This window comes from Oxyura jamaicensis, chromosome 15 (genome assembly GCF_011077185.1).
Source record: "Oxyura jamaicensis isolate SHBP4307 breed ruddy duck chromosome 15, BPBGC_Ojam_1.0, whole genome shotgun sequence".
NCBI lineage: Eukaryota > Metazoa > Chordata > Aves > Anseriformes > Anatidae > Oxyura > Oxyura jamaicensis.
In genome coordinates, this window is record NC_048907.1 from 9,112,836 (window position 1) to 9,137,609 (window position 24,774).

A 24,774-nucleotide genomic window follows, 5' to 3' on the forward strand; every position below is an offset into this window, starting at 1 on the left:
GGCGCTGAGTTTCGGGAGGGGGGAACCCCTGGCAGCCCGGCCCCGCCGCCCGCCCGCCACCCCCCGGGCAGCTCCCCTGTGCCCGTCCCACCTTTGAAGAGCTCCACGTGCTTGAACTCGAAGGGGATGTTGTTGCTGCGGGCGAAGATGTAGATGGAGCGGCAGGGCTGCGACAGCAGGTCCAGGTACAGCTCCAGCCCCATGCTGCCACCGCCGCTGTTTGCCGCTGCTGCCACCGCCGCCGGCTCTGGCGACGGCTGCCCGGAGCCGCCCCGCTCGGGCAGGCGGGGGTTGAACCGTGCCGGGGCGGGCGGTGCCCTCCCCGTGGGCCCGGCCGGGCGGGGACGCGCCCCCCGCGGGCGGCGGCGGCGCTGAGGGGAGCCCTGAGGCGCCGGGCCCCGGCTGAGGGCCGGGCGGGGAGGCCGGGGGTTCTCGCGGGCCCCCATGAGGTGGAGAAGGGGGAACTGCGGCGGGGTGTCCGCGGGGAACCGTCCCAGGTGGCAGGTGGAGGTGCTGGCGGTGCTCCCTGCCCCACATAATGTCGGGGTGGGGAAGGAGAAGGCTGCTGGCACCGTGCGTGGAGGGCTGCTGGGGGGAAAGGCTGCTAGGGGTGGGCAGCGGTGCACGCACTCAGAGCAGGGCTGGGTGCCAAGCACCGTGCGGCACCCCTCGGGTTTGGGGTTCAGAAGGGAACTCCCCCGTCACGCACGCTGCACGGCGTGGCGAGGTGACGCCCAGACTCAGAGGGTGGCAGTGGAGCGTGGAAGGCTTCTCTGCCGGCACCTCACAGGCCATTGACCCTCCTTTCTCCCTGTTACTTGTCATTTAAGATCTCCACGTGAGCAGAGGAGAACTAAAGTTGAGGCTGCATTTGAGTCCTCGCATGCACCCGCAGTGTTTCCCAGCTGTGCGATTCGTGGACAGCGACGTGCTGGTAAGTACAGGGACGTCATTGACTCTCACAGCAGCTGAACCACTCAAAGCAAAGTCACCCCCAGTCAAACCCACCTCAGCTCAGCGACACCTTGTTATCAGTGCTGTGCCAGAGAGCTCACACATCACACACAAGCCCTTTGAAACAGCCATGAGAACCTCAAAGAGAGCGAGCTGGAGGACCAATTGCTGTTCTGCCTGTACAGAGAATCATTACAAAGGGTGGTGAAGCGGTTCAGATGCTGAGCAGTGAGCTCATTGACTGCATACGTTAAAAACTGGAATGCTCACAGGTGCTTCGTTTTGTATTGCTTTGCCGAGGCTTCTGCTCTGACAGTTTCCTAAGAATGGGGATTGCTGTTAGACTGGTCAGTCTATGAGTCTTTTGAACAAGCTGTGTCTCAACATCAAGTATTGAGTCCACTGCACCACACACCTCTTTTCTGGAAGAATTTTTCATTTTTAGAACTGTGCAATATTTTTTTTTTCCAGTTTCTTGGCCTGAATAGCTTGAGAGGGGCTGTGTACACGCTTTAGTTCCTGTTAGGCTCTAGAGCACCTGCCCGCAGCACCAACATGCCAGAGACAAAAGCTTGTAGAGTATTGTGGTAGGTGCTTAAGCTCACGTCAAACTCCTTCAGTGCAAAGAAATCTTAATTGCTAATGGAATGGGGAAAAGGAGCATGAATGCAGTTCTGCACAGATAATAACAGGCAGAAAAGTCATTGTGCTTCAAAATGGTCAGAAGTTCTTCTAAAATATCACGGAGGAGAGTTCGTTGATCCCAGTGGTGGGTAGCAAGATCAGTAGTCTGGGTTCACTTTGATCCTTGATTCATGGTTCTGTGGAGCCATTAGTCCTAGCTGGACTTTCAAGGTCTTTTCTCATGGGTCCTGGAAAAGTTCCTTCTGTAAGCCTTTCTCCAGGTGCTGACCGCACTGCACAACCCGCACAGCCAAAGAGATATTTTTAATCTGGTCACATTGTATGACATTTTATTGCATTATTTTTGACCAGACTTCTAGCACAGTATTTTCATTTAGTTCTATCACCTCAAAGGATTTTTTTCTTCCCTGTACTTGTAGGCACTGACAAGAAAAAATGCAGTAGGCTTTGCATTGTATTTCTTAATCATTCAGAAAATGTCCTGGGGTATGTGTCTGGTTTTTTAACATTCTTTTGATTTTGTGTATCATAGCCTGGTTTTATTCTAGAAAGCACAGGCTCTTGCCTTTTTACAAATAATCCCTGGCAAAAATTGAGGAAAATGAATCCGAACAGCAAGTTAAACTGTCATGGGAGGTGTAACGTCTCTCCACATGCAGGGGAGTGGACACCAAACAGTGTACCGAGGCATGCAAAACTCTTGCGCAACCTGTTGGGTTTTGGCAGGTAGAGAGGGCTGCTCCTGGGGCTCTTAGCCTAGGGCCTGAAACCAGCCAAGATCAAATGACACAAATGAACCAAATGGGGGAGGTGGAGGGACAGCAGAAGGCAAAGTACAAGGACGAGATACTCTATCTCCATGATTTAGAGGGGAAAAAAAAAACACCAGCAAGGCAGATTTATCTGTTGTACAACTGTATTGCCATGTGAGGAGTAACTGTGGGGGGGGTGTTTTGTCCTGCATGCACAGGTGGGCCTGAAATGCCGGTGGTCACTGCGCACACAGCTTCATTGAGCAAGAACCTGGGACTCAGGTGGGCTTTGACCATTTGGATAATACTATGGGGAAAAATTGAAATCTCCTCTTGTCATCATGACCATGCTGCAGAGAGGCAGTAGCTGATCTGTGTCTTCATCCTCTGTGACACTGACAACAGAGGAGCAGGAGACAAAAGGGCTGTGAACATAGTTCTAAGTTGTTTTTGAAGGCAGCGTCCTTGCAAGAGCACACAATGGGTGACCTTTCAGGAAATTGTGCTTTATTCAAACAAGCAGAAAATTGGCTCAAGAATCTCTTACACAGAGCTCTTGTGCTGTAGGTATCATAAATAAGAAATAATAATAAAAAAAGACACTATTTACTCTGGCTCATGCAATGGTTTTGTATGCACAGCAGCCGTACCTAGAGATTCTGCAGGGATATATCAAGAAAGGCACTGCTAACGTTTGAGGTCTCTGCAAGGTTAGCACTCTGTACATTTCGCTCTTGATTTTGATTGTCTCTGCTCTGTTTATAGTTGAACAGAAGCTGAGGAATTTACTGTGCTGGTAATAGGAAGTTTACTCTCTACAAAAAAGGGAGAAGTTGGAGGTCAGGAGCGTGAAGTTACACAAAGTACAAAAGGTGCCAACAGGAGAGAGTGCAGCAAGGTGGGATGGCTTTGGTGAGGTAGCAAGGAAGGAATTATTTTATTCCAATGGTGCACTGAAGCCCAGCCAGGTGGATGTGGTAAGCTGCAAGTTACAGAAGAAAGGAAGTGGTTGGCAGTACGGCATAAACAGGCCGTTTTCTTTGGGTTTAGCACTGCAAGCAAACTGCTACAGCAGAGGACCAGTGCAGCACTTGCAGAGGTTACTGGTCAGGTAGCAGCAATGCAAGCACTCTCAGGGCCAGAAGAAAACTGCTGTCACTGAGTTTTCTGGCTGGAGTGCAGCAAGCTGTCCTCAACAAACATATACCAATAAAAATCAGGTGAGAATACAAGTATCCTCTGCCTGTGTCAGCACAGAAACCGAAAGAGTTTGGGGGTAAATCTGTTTTTTTCACCACTGACGTTTAGGATTTCCTGCAGGTTGGAAGAATGAAAGGGGGACTGGCCTGCTTGGCTGGTGTATCTCAGCCCTGAGGGACGCGCATTGCAAGCTCTGGTTCATGGTGCCCTTTTGAACTAGAGGGCAGGTTTACTCAGGAAACTCAAACACAGGAGGGGCAGCTGGTTTACCCCTCTGAAACAGCAGGTCCTGGTGAGAGTGTGAGACTGGTTTGAGCAGCTATTTTCACCTTTTCTCAGCACTGAGTCACTTAAGCTGCTGTGGTATGCTGGGGGTGGCTGAGGTAGCCGACGTCTCACCCCCAGCATACCACGCTGCCACCACTGCGGGTGGTGTAACCATCTAGCAGATCACAGCGCAGAGACAGAGACTTCCAGCTACAACTGGTGCTTAACAAGGAGGAAAAAACAGCCCTGGAAACTAGAACCCTCGTCATGGCTCTTACCTGGAAATGGAAGGTTACAGAGGCAGGAAGAAGACAGGAAAGCAAGAGGGGTACAGAAGGACACAGCCAAGAGGTTATGAAGGCAGCTGCACAAGTGTGTGTAATGAATCCATGGCCGCTCCCTTCCAAATCCTGTTTACAAATCCAAACAGAACTACACATGGCAATTGTAACCATTAACTTTACTGGAGAATCTGACACGACAGAAGAGTAGTGGAACATTGACAGTATTGAGGCACTGGTTGGTTCACCAGCTAGGCACTCCACTCACCCTGGGGCTGGCCACCACAGCTCCCTCTGCCACAGGTACTGGCCCAGCCACAGCAGCGTTCAGCAGTGGAGAACCTGGCTTAAATGTCTTCCATTGAGCTGACAGGGCATCTCCGGGGGAAAGGACAGAGCACCAATATGGCTTGAGGATGGGGAACGGGGTGGTTGGCAGCGGTTTCACCAAGAAAAGCAGCTTTTCTCAACTGTGCAGTCTGTTATTTGTAGATTATGGCAGAAGTCTATGGTTGAGGACCTTTATTCATGGAACTCACCCCATCCTTCCCAGACCTCACTCGGAAACCTGCACAGCCTCCCTGCTCCTCGGGTGCTGCGTCCCGTCATCCCGACATGTAACGCAGCAGCCTCTAGTGGCCAGGTGCTCCCACACCTTCCTGGGCAGGGTCCCCCTGCCAAGGGCTGGTTCTTGGCAATTGTCTTTACCAAGTGAGCAAAAATCTTTCAACTGAGCTTGCTGCAAAGTGAGTGTCATTTTCTACAACTAAAATGCCTTGTTTCAGGCAGCTCTGTCCTGCCACCCTTTCAGGAAACCTCTGCCGAAAAGGGCAGTTCTGACTAGCCCTGTTCCCACGTGGACTGAATTGCCTCTGTCCTGAAGCAGATCCAGTGGTGTCAGAGCAAGAAAGAAAAGCCTATAGGGCTGCAGCTCATATATCTGTAGTGGACGAGAGAGGAAAGCAGCTCACTGCAGTCTGCTTAAGACTTAGTTTTCTTCCCTTTTAAGTTGCAGAAAGGCTGTAATTGAAGTGCATTTGGTGGAATGGTGTTTTTGTATGATTTTTAAAGGAAATGCAGAAATATTAGGAAAAGCCTGCACAAAATAATTCATTTTAATTTGAGTGGAATTAGCTAATTCTAGCTAGACTGCTTTAGGAGCTGGTGCTTGAAGTGCTCCAGCAGTTCAGGTGCAATTTTATCAGCGGTCAAATTCTTGGCGTTCAAGATCCCTTCGTGCGCCTCCTGGCAGAGCTGCTTCCCCACCGCTTCTTCCACCCGACTGCGCCACTCCGCTAACTTTGGCCTCTCCTCAAAGAGGTTGTAGCCAGCACCAACAGGCTGCAGAGAGAGAGCAACAGAACCTGGGCGTGAGGCTTCCTGCCAGCAGTCAGCCGAGCTGTCTGCCAGGGCTGGGACCAGAAGGAAGCACAGATGTGCCTCTAGCTCAAGGCAGCAGAAAGTCATGGAGTTTGCTAGGTGGAGATCGTCTCGGGCTCTTAGCTTGCAGGAAGCAAGTGCTGTCATCCTCAGCAGTTGCTGTCCTCTGAGACCTGCAGCAAAAGCGCAGCCACGGCTAACCCAGGAACTGCCTAACGTGGAGCAGAGGTCCACGCACACCAATGTCTCATCTAAATACCTCTACTTTCTGTGGCTCATTTTACGACACTGATCCTGGTACTTTGAGAAAATCTGATAGATCTGTTCTCACCTAGAATACAAGGTGATTCTCTTCCTAGACAGCACAGGCAGTGCTTCAGTACTCCTGTCTAGGAACTAGGGTGAGGAGTCACCTATTCTGCCACTCAGAAGACAAAGCAGTGTTAACGAGGACCGGACATCCAGCTCCCTCAAGACAAATGCAGTTTAGATTCTCTCCTCCCAAATTCCTGGTCTAAGGAAGGGAGCTGTTCTACCAATCCCTCACTCATCCTTCTCTGCCTACTTTGTAACTTATTTTTTTTTAATTCCCCCCCTCCCCCAGAAGAAATAGGAGAAAATGGGAATTTTGTCCAAACTTCTATAAAGAGAAGTCTCTCAAAGTAGATGTTCCCTGGCAAACGCAGTTCTGGTCAAAGTCAAAATGGAACAAGTTTTAACTCCACTAATGAGTAAACTGTGGAGAAAAAGGGTCTGGCACAAAGGAGGTGGTGCTGCAGCCTGGCCTGCCCACAACCCCGCTTGCATAACCAACAGCATTGCAGCTGATGCTCACCTGCATGAGCTCCACCAGCGCTACGAGGTCTGCCAGGGAGATCTCGTTGCCCACGATGAAGGGCTTGTCCTGCAAGAACTTCTCCTCAAACTGCTTCAGGACAACGTTCAGCTCTTCAGTAACACCTTCCAGTTTCTCTGGAGACAGTGGCTGGCCCGTAAGGAGAGGCAGCAGCACCTGACAAGAAGAAAAAAGTTGCTCTTTTCATTTTTCCCTACAGCTTTAGTCTAGGCCTCCACCTGCTTCCCTCTGAGGATCGTCCACCAGCCGTGCACAAGAACAGCTGGTACTGCTCCTCTCCCGTGACAGATGAACATTAGCGTCCATTGCTTCCTGTCAGTCCGTGTCTCCTCCCTAGAAAGTTTGAAATTTCAACCACAAGTGTCTTCTCTCAGGGGAAGGCTGCATCATCTCCAAGCAGCTGCACTTTGTTTTCCAGTGGGAGGTTCATTCTTTCCACGAAGCTGGGCAGAAGCCAGCGAGCTGTATCTGCCGTTTGCTGCTCACCCAGGACAGGCACATGGGACGTGCTGCTCCAGACCGCATCGACAAGGGATGAGTCCCACAGACCTCAGGGCGTGCGTGGAGCTGTGGCTACGGCGTGAAGGATCCGGACCAGTACAGTTAGGCAGAGACCTGGCCCCGCTGATCAGCCCCATCAATCCCAGATCTGGTTTTGTTCCCATCTGTCACCTGGCTTGTACATTTGCTTAGGAAGGCCTGGCACATGGGGCTACTTCCTGGGCTGTAGCACTCAGTTTTTAGTGGACAATGGTCTTACCTTAGTTAAGAACAGCTTGCTCCCCTTCCCACGAATGTTGACGTGCTGCCATGACAGGTACTCATCCACCTTAGCCCGTTTCTGCAGGTCAGCGGGGTACCAGTGATCAGGAGTCTTGAATTTCCGGGCCAGGTACAGGAGGATCGCAATGCTGCCAGAGTGAGCAGGTAGTCTGAGATGGATGCACCTTGTCTTTTCTCCCTCCCCCAGACTTTGCGTTTGCACTAACTGTCAGGTAGTCACAGCACATGGCAGAGTCCGCGCTGGCTTGCCCAGCTGCTCGTGGACAGCAATTATCTGATACAGCAGCACACTGAGGCAGACGTGGCCTGCTGTACAGTTAGCCCATGGACGTTTTTGAGCAAATTATGAACCGCAGAACGAGTTCACACCAAATCAGAGCTTTGCATTGCCTGGCCATCCTGCAGCAGGTGCCTTCTGTCAGATGTAGTGCATTGAACTACAGCCCTCCGCTGATGGCAGAGAGCTGGAGGACATGCGGACAGGTATTTTAGCTCAGAAACACTGCCTATGTGCAAGCTGGCTCCAAGCAGCAGCTCACAGATTTTTCCCAGTCAATGCTGATTGAGTTGCTTACAAGAGATGCTTCCCTTAAAACACAAGTTTATTTTATGTACAAGCAGAAACAGGCAAGGAACTGCCTGGGCTGGAGTCCCAGTAGAGACGCAGCAGCACGCTGGCAGAATCCAAGTGTTAGGACAACCAATGTTTTAGTAGAAGGTTGAGCTTATTCGAGCCTTACCTCTCTGCTAAGGTGAAAGAACCATCCTTTAGTGCGGGCACTTTCATCAGCATGTTCACCTTCCTGAACTCCTCGGTCCTATGCTGCCCTGAGGAGGGGAACGAGATGTTTTACTCACCAGTGATGTTCAGCACCCATCTGGGAACACCTGAGGAGTCCATGGGGACCATCCAGCCTCACGTTTCCAGCTTTGACTGTACAAGTACAGTCCTGTTTAAATTTATAAGCAATCAAAAAGTGCTGCAGGGTGAATACTGGCTCTGCCCTCTGATGTCAGCTTATTGCCTGCATACCAGAACCGTTCTGACCTTTGTCAAGAGGTTGTTAAGAGTCCTTTCATACCAGCAGTGCTTGTCAAATCAGGACTGTATCAGCACAAAGTCTGTGCTTGGAGGTTACCTGTCAGGGTACAAACCTAGAGCGAACGCTAAGCGGCTTGGAGGAAAGGGAAAGGGATCTCAGTACCACAAACACGATGGGTTAACCACAAGGACAGTGAGAAAGCAAGTGTTTTTTTTGCACTTTTTTTTTTTTTTTTGCTGAAATATAAGGTAATTTCTATTCAACTAGCTTTTTAGCCCTCAGACTAAATAGATATTTTCCATCAGAAAGTAGGCAGAGAGCGAACCTGACTGGAGATGTTTTTCTCATTTGAAGTCTCAGTGTGCTTCGCTACATCTGGACCTAGTCCCACACACCTTTGTTCATGCCAGCCTTTTCCAGCCCCCTGGCTTCAGTCATACTTGTGTATCTGTACTGAGGTTTCTCTAACATCTAACCCTCTGCCATGTCCCTGCTGCGTGAGTCAACGGAGAATCTTTGTGCCCCAGGAGATGCTCTGGAAGAGGTCTCCGTTTTCCTAGCACTTGGCAAACCTGATTTGTGACTATTCCCCTTGTTATTTGGCTTGCAGCCTGTCTCCTCCACCCCTTTTCAAAAAGACACTGTCATTTTCCTACACGCAGGTCACAGATTCAGATCCTTGGGTGTCTCTGGAGTGTTGTGTGATTTTTATCCCCTTCTCACTCTTTCCCTGTTCCCTTGAGACCTACCCTACTGGACCCAACAGCTTTTCAGGTGGGCCATGATTGAACCAGCCGCCAGCACAAAGCACAGCGTCCGTCCCCTCACTCGGTCCTTACGTACTGAGACACTGGCACATGTCACAGTGTCACGGCACAGTGCATCCCCCAGGGAGGGCTCCTTCTGGGGCCAGTGTGCCCAGACCCCTCTGTCCAGCACCCAGATCCTGGGGTAATTCAGCCCCAGCTCCCAGGAGCCCCCAGAGGAGCGGGATGCACCTTTAGCATTCCTGTAAGCAAACTGCCCCTCTAAAATCCACTGACCGAAAGCAAACACTGACACCACAGGGCACAGAGCACTGGAAAGCTGTGACTGATTTCACTTCTCTTCCTCTCAGTTCCCTGACATCTCTTTCAGTTTCTCCGTTCCCGTGATGCTCTCACAGCTTGCCCACCAGTCTCCTCTCCGTCAGCTCAGTGTTTTGCCACAAGTGCTCGTTGGGAAAGAAGGGAATGGATGGGCTTACCCCAGCTGCAAGCAACAGCAAAATCTGTTCCTACCGAGACGAGTGAGTGAAGGAAGAAGCAGCGAGGTGTGTTCAATGAACAGCCAAGGCATGAAGGGGAACACCCAGAGCCTCAACCACAACACGCCTGAGGTTTGTTTTTTTTTAGTTACGAGCTGGAGCCTCTTTTGTTTCTTTATCAGTTTCAGCCCCAGAAGCCTTCTCACCTCGCTTGGTTTTTCAGGTCAATATGTTAGCTCAATTTCAAATCCTGCAGAGCTCTGAAAAGACTGGGACAGTTTTCACCAGCTTTTCTTGCAAAGAAGGGAGATGCAGATCTTTGGGCATCCTTTGGCAGAACAATAGCCTACCTCTCGGGCAGGTGCCTACCAACTCCCGGTTGGCTTCCAAACAATCTGAAACACTTCCCCTCCGGAGCTCACAGCTTTGGGATCCCCGGCCACCAGGTTGTCCCCCTCTCCTGCTTTCACCACCTTTGTGAGCCTCTGCTCAGCCCCGTCAGGATGAGTGCCACGGGCAGAGGGACCCGATGCAGCACCCAGGGGTGCCAGCTGCCCCGGGTGGGCAGGGCGAGCCCCCACCTGCACAGCTCCTGTTCCCATTTACACGAGGCACAACTCCGGGCCCAGCATCCCCCGAGGGGCTCCGGGGGGGTTCCTGGGGGGCTCCCCCGCCGCCACCACTCACCCTTCATCAGCTCCACGTGCTTGAACTCGAAGGGGATGTTGTTGGTGCGGGCGAAGATGTAGAGCGCCCGGCAGGGCTGCGAGAGCAGGTCCAAGTACAGCTCCAGCCCCATGCTGCTGCTGCTGCTGCTGCCGCTCCCTCCTCCGCCGACACGGCTCAGCTCGGCTCGGCACAGCCCTGCTTGGCCCCGGAGCCCCCGCCCCGTTAGCGCCCGGCCCCGCCCCGCAGGGCCGAGCCGAGCCGAGCCAAGGGGCGGGCTGCGGGGTAGGCTCTCGCCCCCTGCCGCTCTGGGTGTAGTGTCAGCAGGCGTCCGTCCTAAGTGATGCGTGGGGACGTGGTCTGGGGGGTGACATTGGTGGTAGGGGAGCGGTTGCAGCAGATCTCGGAGATCTTTTCCTGCCTTAGCGATTCTGTGATTCTACGACCATCCATCATCCTGTAAGGATGAGGAAACAAAGCCAGGAGCAAGTGGGATCGGTGCACCAGAGGCAAAGCCCCGTGTGCGTGCCCAGGGGAGCTCACAGCTCTGGTTTTATGCTCCTGCTCCACAATCGGTGCTAAGCTAAACCAGCCTGATAGTGAGAGGAAGGCACTCAGGCAGCAGGAAGGCAGATACTGGCTTCACTGCTACAATCTCCCCTTTACAGTATGCAGCCACCTCTCTTGCCATCCATCCCCGGAAGCTTTCCAGCTAACACTGGTGTACAATTATTTCGTTTTACAAAACAATAAGGCAGTGCTGGGACACTTGCTGCTGAAGGTCTGCAAGGGTGGTTGGAGGCTACAGTTACATGGTAGTTCTAAGCCTTCTGCCTGGGGCAGCTAAAAATACCAATGGTATGTGTCAAATACAGACTTATGGCTCATACTGTTAGTAGTTGACCGCAGACATTAGACATTTTACCCCGCATTAACAGTAGCCTCATATGAAAGAGTATCTGCTGCTACCACTGCCTGCATTGTTTCATTCAGGGGCAAGGAAACACCAAAGGCACAAGACTGCACAACCAAAAATCCCCCCAGTGCTATTTCCATCCCTGTACCCAGGAATCTTTAACAGACACAATGTTTTAAAAAATATTTATATATAGTATTTATTTAAAAGTTCCAGGCTTCAGCCTAGAACAGCTCTTCAAACAGTACTCGGTTACAGACACTGCACAGGTTTTTATGCTTTTATGCACTTGCAGATACCACTCCTTGCACAGTACAGCACAACCATGACCTGGCCCAGTTCAGAGACAAGAAGGGCACAGTCCAGACCTTTGGTGAGCAGCAGTTCTCTCAGGCTCAAGCCTCGGAACGGTGTAGAGCTCTTCGCTGGTTTTACATATGCCAGTCGGGTATGATGCAAAGCCCTTTTCAAAGCAACTACATGTTTTTCTTTTTTGAAAACCAGTAAATGAACTGCGTTACCTGTGTCCCTGAAATGGAAACAAGGTCTGTAATAGCTGACTTAAGATATGATAAGCTTGAGGTGCCAACCCTTGAGCTCAGGAACTGTATCTCTGTGTTATGGTGCTATGTAGTATAGTCCGGCTCAGCAGCTTGAGTGCGACGAAACAACCTCCTCTGCTTGCATTCATTCAGGCTCGTTTCTGTGCTCGCTCACCCTATTCAAAATTAAAGTTGAGAAGGTGACTGAAGATGCTCCCGTCTCAGGGCCACACAGAAGGGACTTCAGGGAGCAAAGGGACAATTTAATGATCTTTCCTGCCCAGTTCTCTGACATTCCTCATCTGCAACTCAGAATCAGTTTTTCAAGGACAGATGTTTATCAAGAATCCTCCAAGTAGAGAGCAGAATACTTCCCCACACTGCACAGCACAAGAATGTCCATTCTGGATCCCTAGTCCACCAATCTGACAAGTTAAATGCTTCCCTGCTTCTGTCTGAAAGCTCTCAACCTTCCTCATGTCGTGTAAGGGAGGGTCTGCGGATAAAGCTTTCCAGGCTTGATACACCCCACCTGAGCATGGCTGTGAATCAGCATGGTTGTGAATTACCATCTTAACACTCTGGAGTGACAAAAGGCAACCCAATCTCTGCATTTTGTTTGCTTGCCTCTGGGTAGCTGCCAAAATCCAAGCTCAAGAGATAAAGAAAAAGCCATATTGGAAAGGGAACACCACAAATGCTGCCTACCCTTCTAACAGAGAATCTTCCTCTCCTCCCAACCCTTTCCAAGTATTTCAATTCTGATACACCCAAAAAAACTTCCTTCATACCGATACAGAAACAGCTCAGTTAAAGAGAAGGTTTCCGGACTCTGATACTTGTGCTCGTCATGAGTTGCAATGAACCGTGTAAGCTGTAGTTTGATTGTTAAAATTTTCTTTCCTGTTGCAGTTACCTTGACTGTCTTCTCAAGCTTAGACAGAGCTTCCTCATATTGCTGCACCAACGGCTTTAGTAACTTGCCCTTCACCAAGTGCTTCTTTATGTCTGGGATGCCAGCATCTTTCAACATCCGCAGAAACCTGCGTTCCTGTGCAACAAAACAGATACAATTGAAGAAGAAATGAAAGTACCTCCTCCTTCACTGGAGTTGAGACACCCCACTGCCTATCAGCTAGAAAATGAGCACATTTTGGAACATGCTGCCTAGTCAGGGAATAACTGAATAGAAATTTCCATGTACAAAACTCAGCTGACTGGAGAAGGTGGAAAGTAGTATGACCTATATCTTGCTTACTCTCCTCTCTATGCTTCCTTTTCAAATGAATTTTACACCAACGACATACCTGAATTCTAAGGACCATGCTGAAAGCTAAGCCAACTTTTCCTGCACGAGCCGTTCTTCCAACCCTGAAATCAGAAAAAGGAGCATCAAGTCAATTTAGCCACGTAGTCACTGCCATTATCAGCTTCACAAGTCCGATTATGAAATTCTCCAGAGGTAAGGAAAGTATTGTACTGGGTCTGGCTGGGATGTTAACTTTCCCTGCAGCCCATCCAGTGCTGCACTCTGCACTTGGAGCTAGAACAGCAGTGGGATCACGCCGGTGTTGTGCCTGCTGCTGAGCAGTGCTGGCACAGCATCAGGACTCTCTCCAACCCTCCTAGGGGGTGGGCAAAAAAGTGAGAAAGAAACATCAGCAGGGCAGCTGACCTAACCCAACCAAAGGGACATTCCATACCATGTGGGGTCACACTCAGCAATAAAAGGTGGAAAAAGGAAGAAGAGCGGAGGGATGGGCTCTCGTTGCGAAAACGTCTGTCCTCCCAAACACCGGCTACGTGCGTTGAGGCCCTGCTTCAAGGATGTGGTCAAGCATCGCTCATTTGTGGGAAGTAGAGAGTAATTTCTTTCCTCTGCACTTCCACATAGCCTTTATTTCTTTTTTTTTTTTTCTTTCCCCCTCTCCATTTTTGTCCCTTTAGTTAAATTGTTTAATTAATATTTCCTTAATAATTATTATGTTTTTCCTTTAATTAAATTATCCTTATCTCAACCTGAGAGTTGTTCTTTCCTTTACTTCCTCCCCTCTTCATCTAAGGAGGGGGAGTGAGAGAGCGGTTGTGGTGTCCAGCTGCCTAGCATGGTAAAACCACCACAAGTACGATTCTAAGTTTTTGAGTCTAGCACAGCAGGACTAGCCATACGTTACAAAGGATGAACATTTCCAGGGCTCATTTACAGCTGCAGAGTCTCTGCAGTCTTGCAAGCATCTGGAAACTCAACTTGATGCTGTCCAGGACAATATTTCTAACTCCTGCAAAATGCATTTTGTTTAACAGGGTTATACCAAAGTTCTAGTTTTCTATGCTAGTTCTAGTTCTATTCTATTTCTCTATTCTAGTTCTCTACAAAAGCTAGTTCTCTATTTTAATACTACATCGCTCTGGTGATGCCATGGATTAAATTCTGATTAAGAAAGTTATTTGCATATTGAAGTTAAAAAAAATAAATCAAAAGCTAATAAAACACCTTTTACATGCATGTTACTTATGCTAAATATTTCAAAGAAAACCAAGCTCAAATGTCTTCCTTTTCTTCCTGGCTGTCTTACCTACCGGTGAATGTACGTCCTGATGAACTGAGGTGCATCATAGTTTATCACACAATTCACTCCTTTAATGTCAATCCCTCGAGCAGTGGCGTCTGTGCTGATTAACCTGGTTTTAAATACATAAAGTTATTTCAGGTAACTCCTCTTGCATTACACGCACAAAAAACAACTGAACACAGCACAACTCTTGCTAATCTCTGCTCAAACTGGGTAGCCAGCTTCTGACCTCTGAGCGGGAAAACAGCACTATAAATCACTCCCTTATGTAAACGGCGTTATTAGCCTGTTCTAAGTTCCATTGCAGCTGTGCATGAAAAGCTGCTTGGTGTTTCCAGGTTCTCCAAGCACACGGCACTGATCCAGACAGCTCCCAGCACACCGGAGGTTACAGACATGTAAACCATCTGAAAACTTCTTAAATGTACTGAATGCAGACAGCAAGGTGTGAAATTCCAGTAGAAAAGGAAAATTGTAAACACACAGGGTTTGGACAAAAAGAAAATCCAGAAAATAATATTTACCTTCTTCCCAGCGACATTTTACAGCTGCAATCCCATATGGTTACCAAAATCACAAAGTAAATCAAAAAATTAATAGAAGTAAAACTGTCTGACAGTCTGATTGGGGGTTTCTTTGGTAGGAAGCACTAGTAAGTACTACACGTAGTTCTAGCAGCAACATCTATTTTCTTCCAGTAATCACCAGATTCCCCTAACCACAGACAGTAAAGCTAAGATTTTTCAGAACTGCATATACATTTTGGGCAACAACATGAATAAGCAGATACATTTACTGCTTGTTATAAAATAACACAACAGGGCAGTTTACGTGCAGGTGTAAACACAGTTCATAAGTCAAAAGACCAAAGTCCCACACCCATTTTTTAAATTGTTTCCCACGTGCTGTTTTACAGGGGACCCTGTTTAAGTGTCTTCTTGAGTCTAACTAGCTTTTCACACTAGAAATAACCTATATTGGAAGACACGCAGGAAGCTTATTTAAGATACTCACAGCTGTACCTTTCCTTGTTCAAATTCTTTCATGGTTCTCTGTCTCTCATTGGGGGGTAACCGGGAAGAAAATTCAGCCACGCTGATTCCACCAAAGGCTTTAACCAGCAGGAACAATCTGTAGGCAAACGGGATAGAAATGGTCACTTCATTACCTAACTCTGTAACATCGCTGCAGTAGGTATGCGCCAAGTGATCACATTAACGTGTTCATTCACCTGTGGGACGCCTCCCTGGAGTTGGTAAAACACAACACCCGGGTAAACTTCATTGTCAGCATGAAGTGCAAGAGGAGCAAAGGCTTGGAATTCAGGTCACAAGGCACGTAACATTGCTGCAGTCAGCAGGGAAGAAATTCAGAGACAAAAATTACTTCCTGCCAGGCTATGTTCGCTGAAACCCACCACCTGTCTGTGACCTACATAGGCTTGGATGTTTTGCAACTGATAGCAACAAAACCAGACCCCACAATGTCACTGCCCTTAGAACAAGTCACAGCAACGGGCTGGGAGAACACAACACAAGGTAGAGGTGGGAGAACTATGTTGTTCGAGTGATCTCACTTCTCCAGGGCAAGTAGCAACATGCACTGCCTTCTTGTCTACGGGGTGACCTGTAACCACATGCCTTGAAATGCCTGTTATACAGATGTATGTAAAGCACAGTTGAAAAGTACTGATACATTACTTCCTATCTCTGCTCCCTGTTGATAGGGAATTTAATTCTGCATGAAGACAGTTGAATTCTAAAGAATTCTAATCCTAACCAAATGAATGCTTATCTGTTTGCTCATTACTCAGCAAAGGCAGAGCTCTCTGGGTCATAAATACTGCCAAAACCACTTTCTCTCAGTACCTCTGTAACACAAGGCATCATACAAAAGCTGTATTAGTACATAGGCTACAAGCATTATTCCGGAGTTAAACTAATCTTTGAGTATAACTTATTCAAGCACCTTGTTTTTTTCAACAGCTACTAAATAAAGTTACAAGAGAATTAAAGTTATACCGATAGCCCCTCAGGGAGTGTGTATTTCTCTTCAGCATCTTGTTCAGTCTCTGTTCCGAGTGTTTTTTTCTCAGAATATACAGACGTGAAGAGGCGAGGCTGGAACAAGCCTAACTGCTGCAGTTTCTCTGGGTCCTGGGTCAGCGTGGCTGAAAACAGCAGTTTCTGTAAAGGTATCTGAGGATAGCAGCAGCTGAAATAAATAGTATAGGGAAACTGAGCTTTGAGGTTAGGGCAAAGGACTTCCTCCAGAAGTACTTTCAGGTGATGTTACAAGGGAAGCCATTAACTCTTTTTGATGGTCTTCTCCTGCTCTGGGCCTTTCCAGTGGGTTCTTTTCTACCCTTGTTTTATAGAGGAGTTCACAGGTGGAACTGGATCAGCATTCTCAACTCAGCTGCACAACACACACCGGTCACCCTTGCCCCCATCCTAGTTGCTTCCTTCCTTGGTTGCTGATCTGTTTCTGACACATCTCCATCCTGCTATTTGAAAACAGCAGCTGCAGACACACAGTTCTAGCATTTTCCTTCAAATTCATTACTCAGCTTGCCAGAGGGCATTGCTATAGATAACATGCAAATGATTCAAACACTTGCAATATTTGTGGATTCTTTTGATGCTGCTTTAGTCTAGTTAAGGAAAGCTTGAAGAATACAGTATGGAGATTTCAGTCTAGAAGACATCCTTCAATACCTTAATGTTTACTGCATCCCTTAATGTTTACTGTCTGCTTTTTAGAGCTCTGACGAAGTATGCCTTAATTTGGCAGACATTTCTCTGAATAAGTAAGCTTTTGGGAGTGCCTGTGAGTGTGCTATGAAGCAGGCATCTAAGTGCTGGCATCCACGCAAACGGTTCAAAGAAAAGCATTTTGCAACTTACCTTGCTGCTGTTACAGGCCCTGGTTTGGTCCTCTGGAAAAGCGTATTAGAGCCAGAGTCATTTTCTACTTGGAATGCAGCTCTGACAACTTGGTTCAGCCAATTCTGGTGCATGTCATCAATCATACGGTCAGCTTCATCTATGATCTGAATTCACAAAGACAAAAAACACAGCGTGTTAAATACTGTCTTGTGCTTAGGCGGCTTGTATTTCTCTTTTGTAACTGTAACAGTGAGCCAGAATGCAAGATGTATAGAAGCTTCTAGTCCACACAACTCCTTTCCTTGCCTGTTGTTCCTCAAATGAAGGCAGAAATTTCTACCTCCAAACTTTTCCTTTTTTTCAGTTGCTCAGTAGCCAACCCGACACTCAAACTACACAAATTCATTTGCATTTAAATACAATCGATGTCTTTGCATAAAAGATAAATATCACCTTTATCCAAAATAGGATGGCAGCTATGTCTCTGCACAGACTCCAGTACAGTGGAAGCTACTACAGTCTGATAATTTCCCCTGAAACTGTTTTTTGACTGATACTGCTTCACTCCAAATTTGTGTCCGCAAGAAGACAAGACACAAGGGGAAGTGTGTGGATGCCTGGGTGTCACGAGCTAGAATAAAACTCATCTTGACACAGCTGCCTGAGCAAGCTGAAGCAAGGACCAAGCCCACAAAACAGTTCCAGAGACATATTTACGCACCATGAAAGAACAAAGCAGAAAGATCCAACGGACCTCGCACTAAGGTTGGACACCTGTGGAGCTGACTCACCAGGAAGCGAAGCTGCGTCAGGTTGAACCCTGGGGTCTTGCTAATGTGATCTGCGAGCCGCCCCGGCGTAGCCACAATGATATCAGCAAGGCTGCAGTAGCCTGTCACTCTGAAAGAACAAGCAGCTCATCACTAAGTTTCTCCCTACACTGTAAGGCATATAAAAGAGATCCTTGGTCAAAAGACCTTAAGATTTTCCCATTATTCTTTTAATTTAACTGAGAAATAATAAAATTCAAACACACAATTTACCAGCGCACAAAGACAATGCTGGACACTAAGCCCTATTCTCCATCGTACTACCTGTTTAAACAGAAAGTGACATTATTCATTGCCCTGAAGAAAAAGCTTAATAAATGCAGCAAAAACCCCTTACAGTCATTTGTACCTATGGGCACAAGGTAAACGTTTGCATTCTACTCAGCTGGTGAACAGCCCCAAAAATCTAAGAACAGAACCACAAAGACGGGGAGTAACAGGCACTTTGTCAAAAACAGAACTGTGTCTACACCTACTACACCACTGTCTAAACCTACTATCAAAAGTCATTACTGCATGATGGAGTGATGCAATAAACTCCATTTTGACCTCTGCTCACGGAGATTAAATAGCTTACAATCCCCACAAACCTTGTCAAAAGAGCATTTAACCTACTTTTTCTGGACAAGCATGTCCTGTTCCTTTGCAAAAGATTTCTGGCCAGTAATCAAAACGACCTTCAGACCTGTTCCATCAGTATATATGTTGAACACTTTACTCACCTGCAAAGAGATGTGCTTAGTTAGCCACAACAAAATCAGTGAAAGCAACACTTTCCATTAATAACATCAAACCCACTGACAGTGTCTTCAAAACTTCATCCCTGAACAGCCAGACAAAATATTCCCTGCACCAGCCCTTCCCTCAGCCCAGTTCTGCTCAGTGAAAAGCTGAAGAGCTAAATCCTATACCTGTTGTGCCAGTTCCTTGGTGGGCAGAACAACCAGAGCTCGCACTTGGCAAACTACTCGATCTAGCAGAACCTGCCAAAACAGAGGGCAATAAGTCCCTGAAAGCAATGGGGTGAAAAGAAGCTTCTTGTATCTAAGCTAGTGAGAAGAGATGGGTGTTACACCTTCCAGAGTTCTATGCTTCTGTTTTACTCCCCTCCATCCTCCCAACTCCTCACGCTATGCCTGTTGTGTGCAAAAAGGAGTAAGCTGCTGAGGTTAAGGGGGCTCATACAGTTCCTTCAGACAGCTCTGAGCAAAAAATCAGTCTATTTGCATCCACAAATTCCTTGGCTTTCTAACCTACTTCTAAGTTCAGGATGGGGTTGATTTTGTTCAAGCAAAACATTTGCCCTGCATTTTGCTAGGCGTAAACTCACCTGTACTATCGGTATGACAAAAGACAGGGTTTTACCACTGCCAGTAGGGGCCGAGACGCAGATGTCTTTGGGGCGGTATCCTCCCTGCCCCACCAAATACCCGTTGGACGCACTCTGCAGAATAGCAGGAATCACCTCCGCCTGAACTGAACAAAAATGGAAACAGACATTATCTACAGAGTTAATGAACTGGACTACAACTCATCTAGGAAAGCAGTGTTTTATACAATTAATTTATTTCCCTATCTGTGCTGCTGCTGCTACAGACATAAGAGAGGAAGAATCAAAATCATCCGAGTAGAGATGCTGTCATTTTTCCCCTGGTTCTTCTTCATTCAGGAGCTTAGCACTGAATACAGAGCTTTCCCTCTCCAAGAATTCAGCTGTTTCTAGTGCTCAGCATAAACATTACTGTGTTAAATATTGTTTCCAACTCATACATGCCTTGTCTTCGTGTAAGGATGACACCGATTTAGGAAGATGCAGATTTAAAGCCCATGAACGCTTGTCTGTGAGCACCCTTTTTTTTTTTTTTTAAGTACAAACTACACCTACAAAAAACACATACTATGCAAAAGGGCAATGGAGCATCATCTGCTCAGGAGCAAAACGAACACCTCCTGTAAGCTTTGAAGTCATTCAAGTTTGCTGCTCCCTTTAACAGCTTTTTGTTGCTTTAACGAGTTGAACGGGTTCCCAGGCTGGTCCAGTTAGTACCAGAGACAGTGGAAGGCAAAGAAATAAAGCACATGCATGGGACTAATGGGGAAAAATATGAGGATACAGGCAAGATCTCTCTGCTTTGGGTGCTGAGCTATTACTTCAAAACATCTTTTGTGACACTGCATTTATGATTAAACATACCAATTTTGATTTCTCAGGCTACCTAAGTCTTTGAAAGTAAAGGGTTAAAACTGCTGTCATCATTTCAGTACATTAAGTTTGCTTTTGTTCTCGGTTTTATTTCATTGACCACATAAAACACACGGCAACAGATTCAGGAACCATGTTCAGAATTCAGAAAGAAAGATGAGCACTATCAAGGTACCTGGAAAAAAGGACTCTATCCCATTCATTTGCAGCTTTTTCAATAGCTTGGGATGAATTCCTGGGACATCCCCGACTGGAATCAGGTTCTCTTTGATACGTTTTTGCAGTAATTTGGGTTGAGCAAGCCACTGTGGTAAAAAGGGCTGAACCTGAAGTGGGGAAAAGAGTCACTAAGTGTTTCTGCCATCAAATGAGCAATATCATACATTAAAACAAGCTCGTAAGATGCCTGTTCATACCTAACCATCATCAAAATTCAGTCAAGCTAGTTACCTTCTGCACAGGCTTTCTGTCATAGTCTCCGAGGACCACCAAGCTGGAAGGTGGCGGAGTTGCTTCTTCCCCTGAGGCTGCTACAGGCAGCTCCTCCTTTGTGCTTTGGTTTCCTTCAGCTCCTTCACTGCGCGCTTTCTTTCTTTCAGCTCCCTCAGTTTCCTCATTCCTCTTCTTCCTTTTAGATTTATTTTTAACATTTCTTCTACCTTCCTGTTGTTTAATGTCTTCTTCAGAATCTAGATAACAGGAATACAAAGCTGCAGGTCAGAACGTGCTATATAAATGTGATAGAGGAAACATTTTACCTCACAGAATGCAGTCAGCAATTTGCAAGCTCATCCTTCCTCTTAAATCCAAGTGCAGGAGCTAAACATTGCGTTGGTGGTATGGAGACAAGGGAAGACTATGTTGACACACATCCCTCTGTCTCTTACACTAAATTCAGCCCCAAAGCTCGCAACACGGGGCTTTAGAAAACAAACTTTCAGATAAATTCAGCGAGGAACTCAACGGACCCCTCACACCTATCCCTCTGCCAAGAATAGCCGACCCCATCGCACCAGCCCCCCCAGCCCCGCTCACCACCGCCTGCTCCATGTCCCCGTCCCTCGGCGGGCGCTGCTCCTCCGTCCTCCTCGTCCTCGTCCTCCTCCTCCCCGCCGCCCGGCGCAGCGCTGCCGCCTGCTGCCCGCTCCGCGGCCGCCCGCCGCTCTCCCCGCGGCCTTCCCCGCCCCTCGCTCCCCGGGCTCGGCGCCTCGCCGCCCGCTGCGGGCTCCCCGCCGGCTCCCCGGGGCCTCTCCTCGCGCTGCCGCCTCAGCTGCCGGGCCTTCGCCTGCTCGCGCAGCCTCTCCAGCAGCACCCGGGCCCGCTCCTGCGCCTCGGCCCCGGCTTCCTCCTCTTCCTCCTCCTCCGCGGCGTACCTGAAACAGCCGAGAACGAACGCGTCAGGCCCGGCCCACGACCGACAGGGCCCGGCTCTCACCCGCCCGCCGGCCGCGGGCACCTGGTGATGGAGAACAGCGCCATGGCGGCGCGGCGTCACCGAGCGCCACAAGATGGCGTCACGGGCCGCGACAAGATGGCGTCACGGGGCTGGTTGCCGCCACAAGATGGCGTCACGGGGCTCGCGCGGCCGCAGAAGGCTCCAGAAGGGGCGCGCGGCGGAGCAGCCCTGAGGTGAGGCGGCGGCCCCAGCCCCATTAGCACGCTGGTGGCGGCACAGAGGAGGCAAAGAGGCGACCTGAAGGCGCCCCCGGAGCCCAGCGAGGTAGAAGTCATCCCAGAGCACTACCACATGCCCTACCCTTTGTGAAATACCCAGCCTTACGAGCAGCAGCAGCCCTCAGGCATTTATTCCTCACAGCTCTCAGAGCCCACTGCACTCCCAGCCCACCACAGCCCACACCAGACTGTTTTATTTCTAAATCTTTATTTGTTTCCTACACAGAGAAAACAGAGGAATGTTGAAGCAGCAATATCCAAACACACGAGCAAGGAGCCATCGCTCCGTGAGGGTGCGAAAAGCAGCCCGGGGCCCCTTGTGCCGTGGTCTCTATGGGCAGCGTGAGGGTAGGTCCAGGAGCAGCCTCTTCGTACGGGGGGAGCTCTATGCGAAGGTGGAACCATTCCAGCCCACATTGGCAGCATTCATGTCAAAGTAATTGATGTACACCCTGCAGAAGAGACACCGGAATATAGTGATGTTTATGTAAGTGATGAGAGAGAAGGCAACGGGATATTGGGAGTGTGCTTCCTGTTCCCCAGGAGGAAAAAAAAGGTTTTGCTTCTGCCAAGATCTAGCTAACTTGTCTGACAGAACCCCTAACAACCAATATTCCTTGGAGCCCCTAGAACTGTACTTTCTTCTAAATATAAACTCCGCTTCAGTCAGGGGCTGTTCAGACTCGAGATGTTTTGGCCCTTCCCTCCAGCCCTGCGATGCAGGGGGCAGCAGGTTCCTCCTGGCCTTCACCGCTCCCTGCGGATATTCCCCCAAGTCCTGCCAGTCTGAGGGAGCTGTTCACGGCCTGATAGTTCATTCCTACCCGGTCTTTCAGCTCTGGCCTGTAACTCCTGCTCCCTTGAGCTTCCAGCCTTCAACTTCAAGAAGTCACACCTCAGAGGCAAAAAAGACTCTGCAACTTGTTAATACCCTTGCATTCTTCCCTACTCTGAGGGCAGGAAGCCACTTAGCAGCAGAGGCCTCAAGGGAAAGTTTGTAGGCAAACTCTTACTGGATGCAAGAATGTTGCAAGTTATCACTTTGTATTCTTTCAAACACATGGACTTATTACTGGCTTTTCATGCTTTCAAATGAAGTTTTCAAAGCAGTTTCAGAGCACCAGATGAACAAGGTCAGCATCACATCCCAGCCGTACCTGTCTGCGGATACATGCAAGTGCTTAGAGATCAGATCACACAAGAGCTTGGTGTAGGTCTTGTTCTGCTGCCCTCCTATTTTGCCAATGCTGTAGAGGCTGCAGAGAGCACAGGGATCCGTGGAGCCCCCAAAGGACATCATCTGGTCAGGTATGATGTGCACAGCAATGTACTGTGATAAGAGAACAAACAGTTAAGGGGTAATGCATTTCCCCCTCCTCGTACAGATTTGTTTAAGGTACCAAACTCAGCGTTAAGCATCGTGCAGCTGTGTGCCATTCTGGAGGCCAAGAACAGCCACCAGCCTCCTTACGGGGCCTTGGATCACTAGAGGCTGCTAGGATCAGCCCGGATGGTGGGATCCCCCGGAGCCTGTCTGTGCTCCAGATCCGAAGGCTGAGCTTGGGCAAAGCCACAGGCGAGGCAGCCACTTCTCCCAGCCGCTGCTGGGGGTGTGAAACACGCGGTCGGCGATAAGGGCCGAACACCGCGTTCCCGTGCCAGGAATCACACCCCTAATCACCCCCAAATCACCGCAACCCACGGCTCTGCCCGTCCGGGACGCGGCCCCGCCGGGCTGGCACCCCCAGGCCGTACCCGCGGGCGGCGTGGGGAGGAGGAGAAGGAAGAAGCGGCCCAGGGCCCCCAGGCACCCTGTGCTCCTCTTGGGCCGGTTTATCCCCAGCCCCGCATCCCCCACGATCCCTGCCCAGACCCATCCCGGGGCGACCCCGGCTCCCCATTCCCCATCCCCCCGCCGCCCTCCCCGACCTGCGCTGGCTTGCCGGTGGCCTTGGCCAGCTGCTGGGTGAGCTCGCCCAGCAGGCTGTCGGGCACGGCGTCCTTGCAGACGTTGGTCTGGATGGCGAACATCGGCATGGTGCCGGCGGGGCTGGGGCTGGTGGCGGCGGAGAGGAGAGGACCGGGAGCGGGACCGGCGGCGGCGCAGTGGGGCGAGGGGGCGGCGGCGGCGGCGCTTTTAGGGCGAGCGGGGCCGCGCCGAGCCGGCCTTAAAGGGGCCGCACCGCGGGGAGGGGACGGGGGGGGCGGCTGCTGGAACCCCCCCCCCCACACACACCCCACGGCAGGGACCCGCCACAACGCCCTCCCTAAAAAAAAAATAAAAACAAAATGGGCTGCCTCTCCTGGCAGCTGCCAAAGGGGGGCATTGGCCCTGGATCGGAAGGGGGTTGTGTCCTTTTGCAAAGTAAAGGCATATTTGTGTATTTTGTGTTTTAACCGGGTGCGTAGCTGTTACACAACGTGAGCGAAAATGTGTCTGGCTCGTGGGCTCGTTAATTATTCTCTGATGTGCTTCACTCAGATTGCAAATGATCTTAGCATCCTCATTTTCATGCCAGATTTTTAGAAAAAAAAAAATAATTGGGGCTGTGATTTGGAGGTGTGATTCTTTCTCTTTGCTTAGAAATGGAACGGTGTGAGCCCACTCCTTGGGGAAAGGCATCTTGAGAGATGGGCCTTCTGCTGGCTATGTGATGTGGTGCACGTAGGCTGCAGAGGGCACAACTCGCCGCCCTGCCTCACGCTGCAGCTTGGCGCTGCTTGAAATGACTCACGGGAAGGCAAAAGAGAATCAGGCCCAGAGCCCTCTCTGCGCAGACATTTTCCAGACAGGAATCAAGGATGTTAATTTTTAACAAAGTCCCAGTACTGCAGCTGCTAGAATGCTTGTCAGTACATCTGCATTACACATGTGAATGTGTACAAAGAGCAGAAGGTGATTTGGAGAGGCACAGGCTGTCACACACAACTGGCAGGATTTGAAGTGCTTACTTTTGTTTTAGTGATTAGCAGCGCTATTGAGACCTGGAGATGTTTCCCTCTGATCAGTGCCACTTATTCCTCCCTCCTTTCTCCCTCCCAGAGTTGCTGCACAGGTGTGGGGTGGGAGATCCA

General features: G+C 49.2%; 4 protein-coding genes and 1 long non-coding RNA gene across 9 annotated transcripts in view; 1 reads left to right on the top strand and 4 right to left on the bottom strand.

Annotated features, from left to right (window-relative positions):
• The window catches only part of LOC118175158 (glutathione S-transferase theta-1), a 37,818-nt gene extending 27,543 nt beyond the window's left edge, over positions 1–10,275 (bottom strand). Inside the window, exons 1-2 of one of the 2 annotated variants that reach the window (XM_035341135.1) lie at positions 10,221–10,275; positions 92–208 (exon numbers count right to left, since the gene is read on the bottom strand). In XM_035341135.1, coding sequence (XP_035197026.1) covers positions 92–203 — 112 coding nt within the window. In that variant the 5' untranslated portion in view covers positions 204–208; positions 10,221–10,275. Of the gene's footprint in view, positions 1–91; positions 247–10,220 lie in introns of those variants that run through there. The other variant, XM_035341134.1, reaches the window with a different exon arrangement.
• LOC118175161 lies at positions 29–10,684 on the top strand. Of its 4 annotated transcripts, none has more exons than XR_004754902.1 (4): positions 29–185; positions 831–934; positions 8,824–9,539; positions 10,538–10,684. It is a non-coding gene; the product is annotated as an uncharacterized LOC118175161 (long non-coding RNA). The 4 variants fall into 4 exon arrangements; XR_004754904.1 differs by lacking the exon at positions 10,538–10,684 and having other exon boundaries at positions 8,824–8,935; positions 9,279–10,087; XR_004754903.1 differs by lacking the exon at positions 10,538–10,684 and having other exon boundaries at positions 8,824–8,935; positions 9,299–10,087.
• On the bottom strand, positions 2,837–10,241 carry LOC118175159 (glutathione S-transferase theta-1-like). The gene is made up of 5 exons (XM_035341136.1): positions 10,095–10,241; positions 7,859–7,946; positions 7,096–7,246; positions 6,315–6,491; positions 2,837–5,440 (listed from the first exon to the last, which is right to left on the bottom strand). The coding sequence occupies exons 1-5, from the start codon at positions 10,204–10,206 to the stop codon at positions 5,240–5,242; spliced, it is 729 nt and encodes a 242-aa protein (XP_035197027.1). The 5' UTR covers positions 10,207–10,241; the 3' UTR covers positions 2,837–5,239.
• A 476-nt stretch (positions 10,685–11,160) lies between the features above and the next one.
• On the bottom strand, positions 11,161–21,550 carry DDX51 (DEAD-box helicase 51). Its single transcript, XM_035340419.1, has 16 exons — positions 21,482–21,550; positions 21,061–21,398; positions 20,476–20,714; positions 20,201–20,351; positions 19,153–19,298; positions 18,734–18,805; positions 18,438–18,544; positions 17,784–17,892; positions 17,011–17,156; positions 16,126–16,318; positions 15,336–15,451; positions 15,119–15,235; positions 14,112–14,213; positions 12,839–12,902; positions 12,448–12,582; positions 11,161–11,707 (listed from the first exon to the last, which is right to left on the bottom strand). The coding sequence occupies exons 1-16, from the start codon at positions 21,502–21,504 to the stop codon at positions 11,681–11,683; spliced, it is 2,085 nt and encodes a 694-aa protein (XP_035196310.1). The 5' UTR covers positions 21,505–21,550; the 3' UTR covers positions 11,161–11,680.
• Positions 21,551–21,890: 340 nt separating this feature from the next.
• On the bottom strand, positions 21,891–23,827 carry LOC118174797 (macrophage migration inhibitory factor). The gene is made up of 3 exons (XM_035340430.1): positions 23,629–23,827; positions 22,857–23,029; positions 21,891–22,151 (listed from the first exon to the last, which is right to left on the bottom strand). Exons 1-3 carry the CDS (start codon positions 23,734–23,736, stop codon positions 22,085–22,087), a joined length of 348 nt encoding a protein of 115 aa, XP_035196321.1. The 5' UTR covers positions 23,737–23,827; the 3' UTR covers positions 21,891–22,084.
• Positions 23,828–24,774: the final 947 nt, after the last annotated feature.

Coding starts and splice junctions, on each gene's coding strand:
- LOC118175159 (XM_035341136.1), bottom strand. CDS start 10,206: ATGGGGCTGGAGCTGTACTTGGACCTGCTCTCGCAGCCCTGCCGGGCG. Junction 7,947..10,094: donor GCACGTGGAGCTGATGAAGG/GTGAGTGGTGGC, acceptor TCCCCTCCTCAG/GGCAGCATAGGACCGAGGAG. Junction 5,441..6,314: donor CGCTGGTGGAGCTCATGCAG/GTGAGCATCAGC, acceptor CTCTCTCTGCAG/CCTGTTGGTGCTGGCTACAA.
- DDX51 (XM_035340419.1), bottom strand. CDS start 21,504: ATGGCGCTGTTCTCCATCACCAG. Junction 14,214..15,118: donor GAACAAGGAAAGGTACAGCT/GTGAGTATCTTA, acceptor ATTTAAAACCAG/GTTAATCAGCACAGACGCCA. Junction 12,583..12,838: donor GCATGGTCCTTAGAATTCAG/GTATGTCGTTGG, acceptor TTTGTTGCACAG/GAACGCAGGTTTCTGCGGAT.
- LOC118174797 (XM_035340430.1), bottom strand. CDS start 23,736: ATGCCGATGTTCGCCATCCAGACCAACGTCTGCAAGGACGCCGTGCCC. Junction 23,030..23,628: donor CCACCGGCAAGCCAGCGCAG/GTCGGGGAGGGC, acceptor CTCTTATCACAG/TACATTGCTGTGCACATCAT. Junction 22,152..22,856: donor TTGCATGTATCCGCAGACAG/GTACGGCTGGGA, acceptor TCTCTTCTGCAG/GGTGTACATCAATTACTTTG.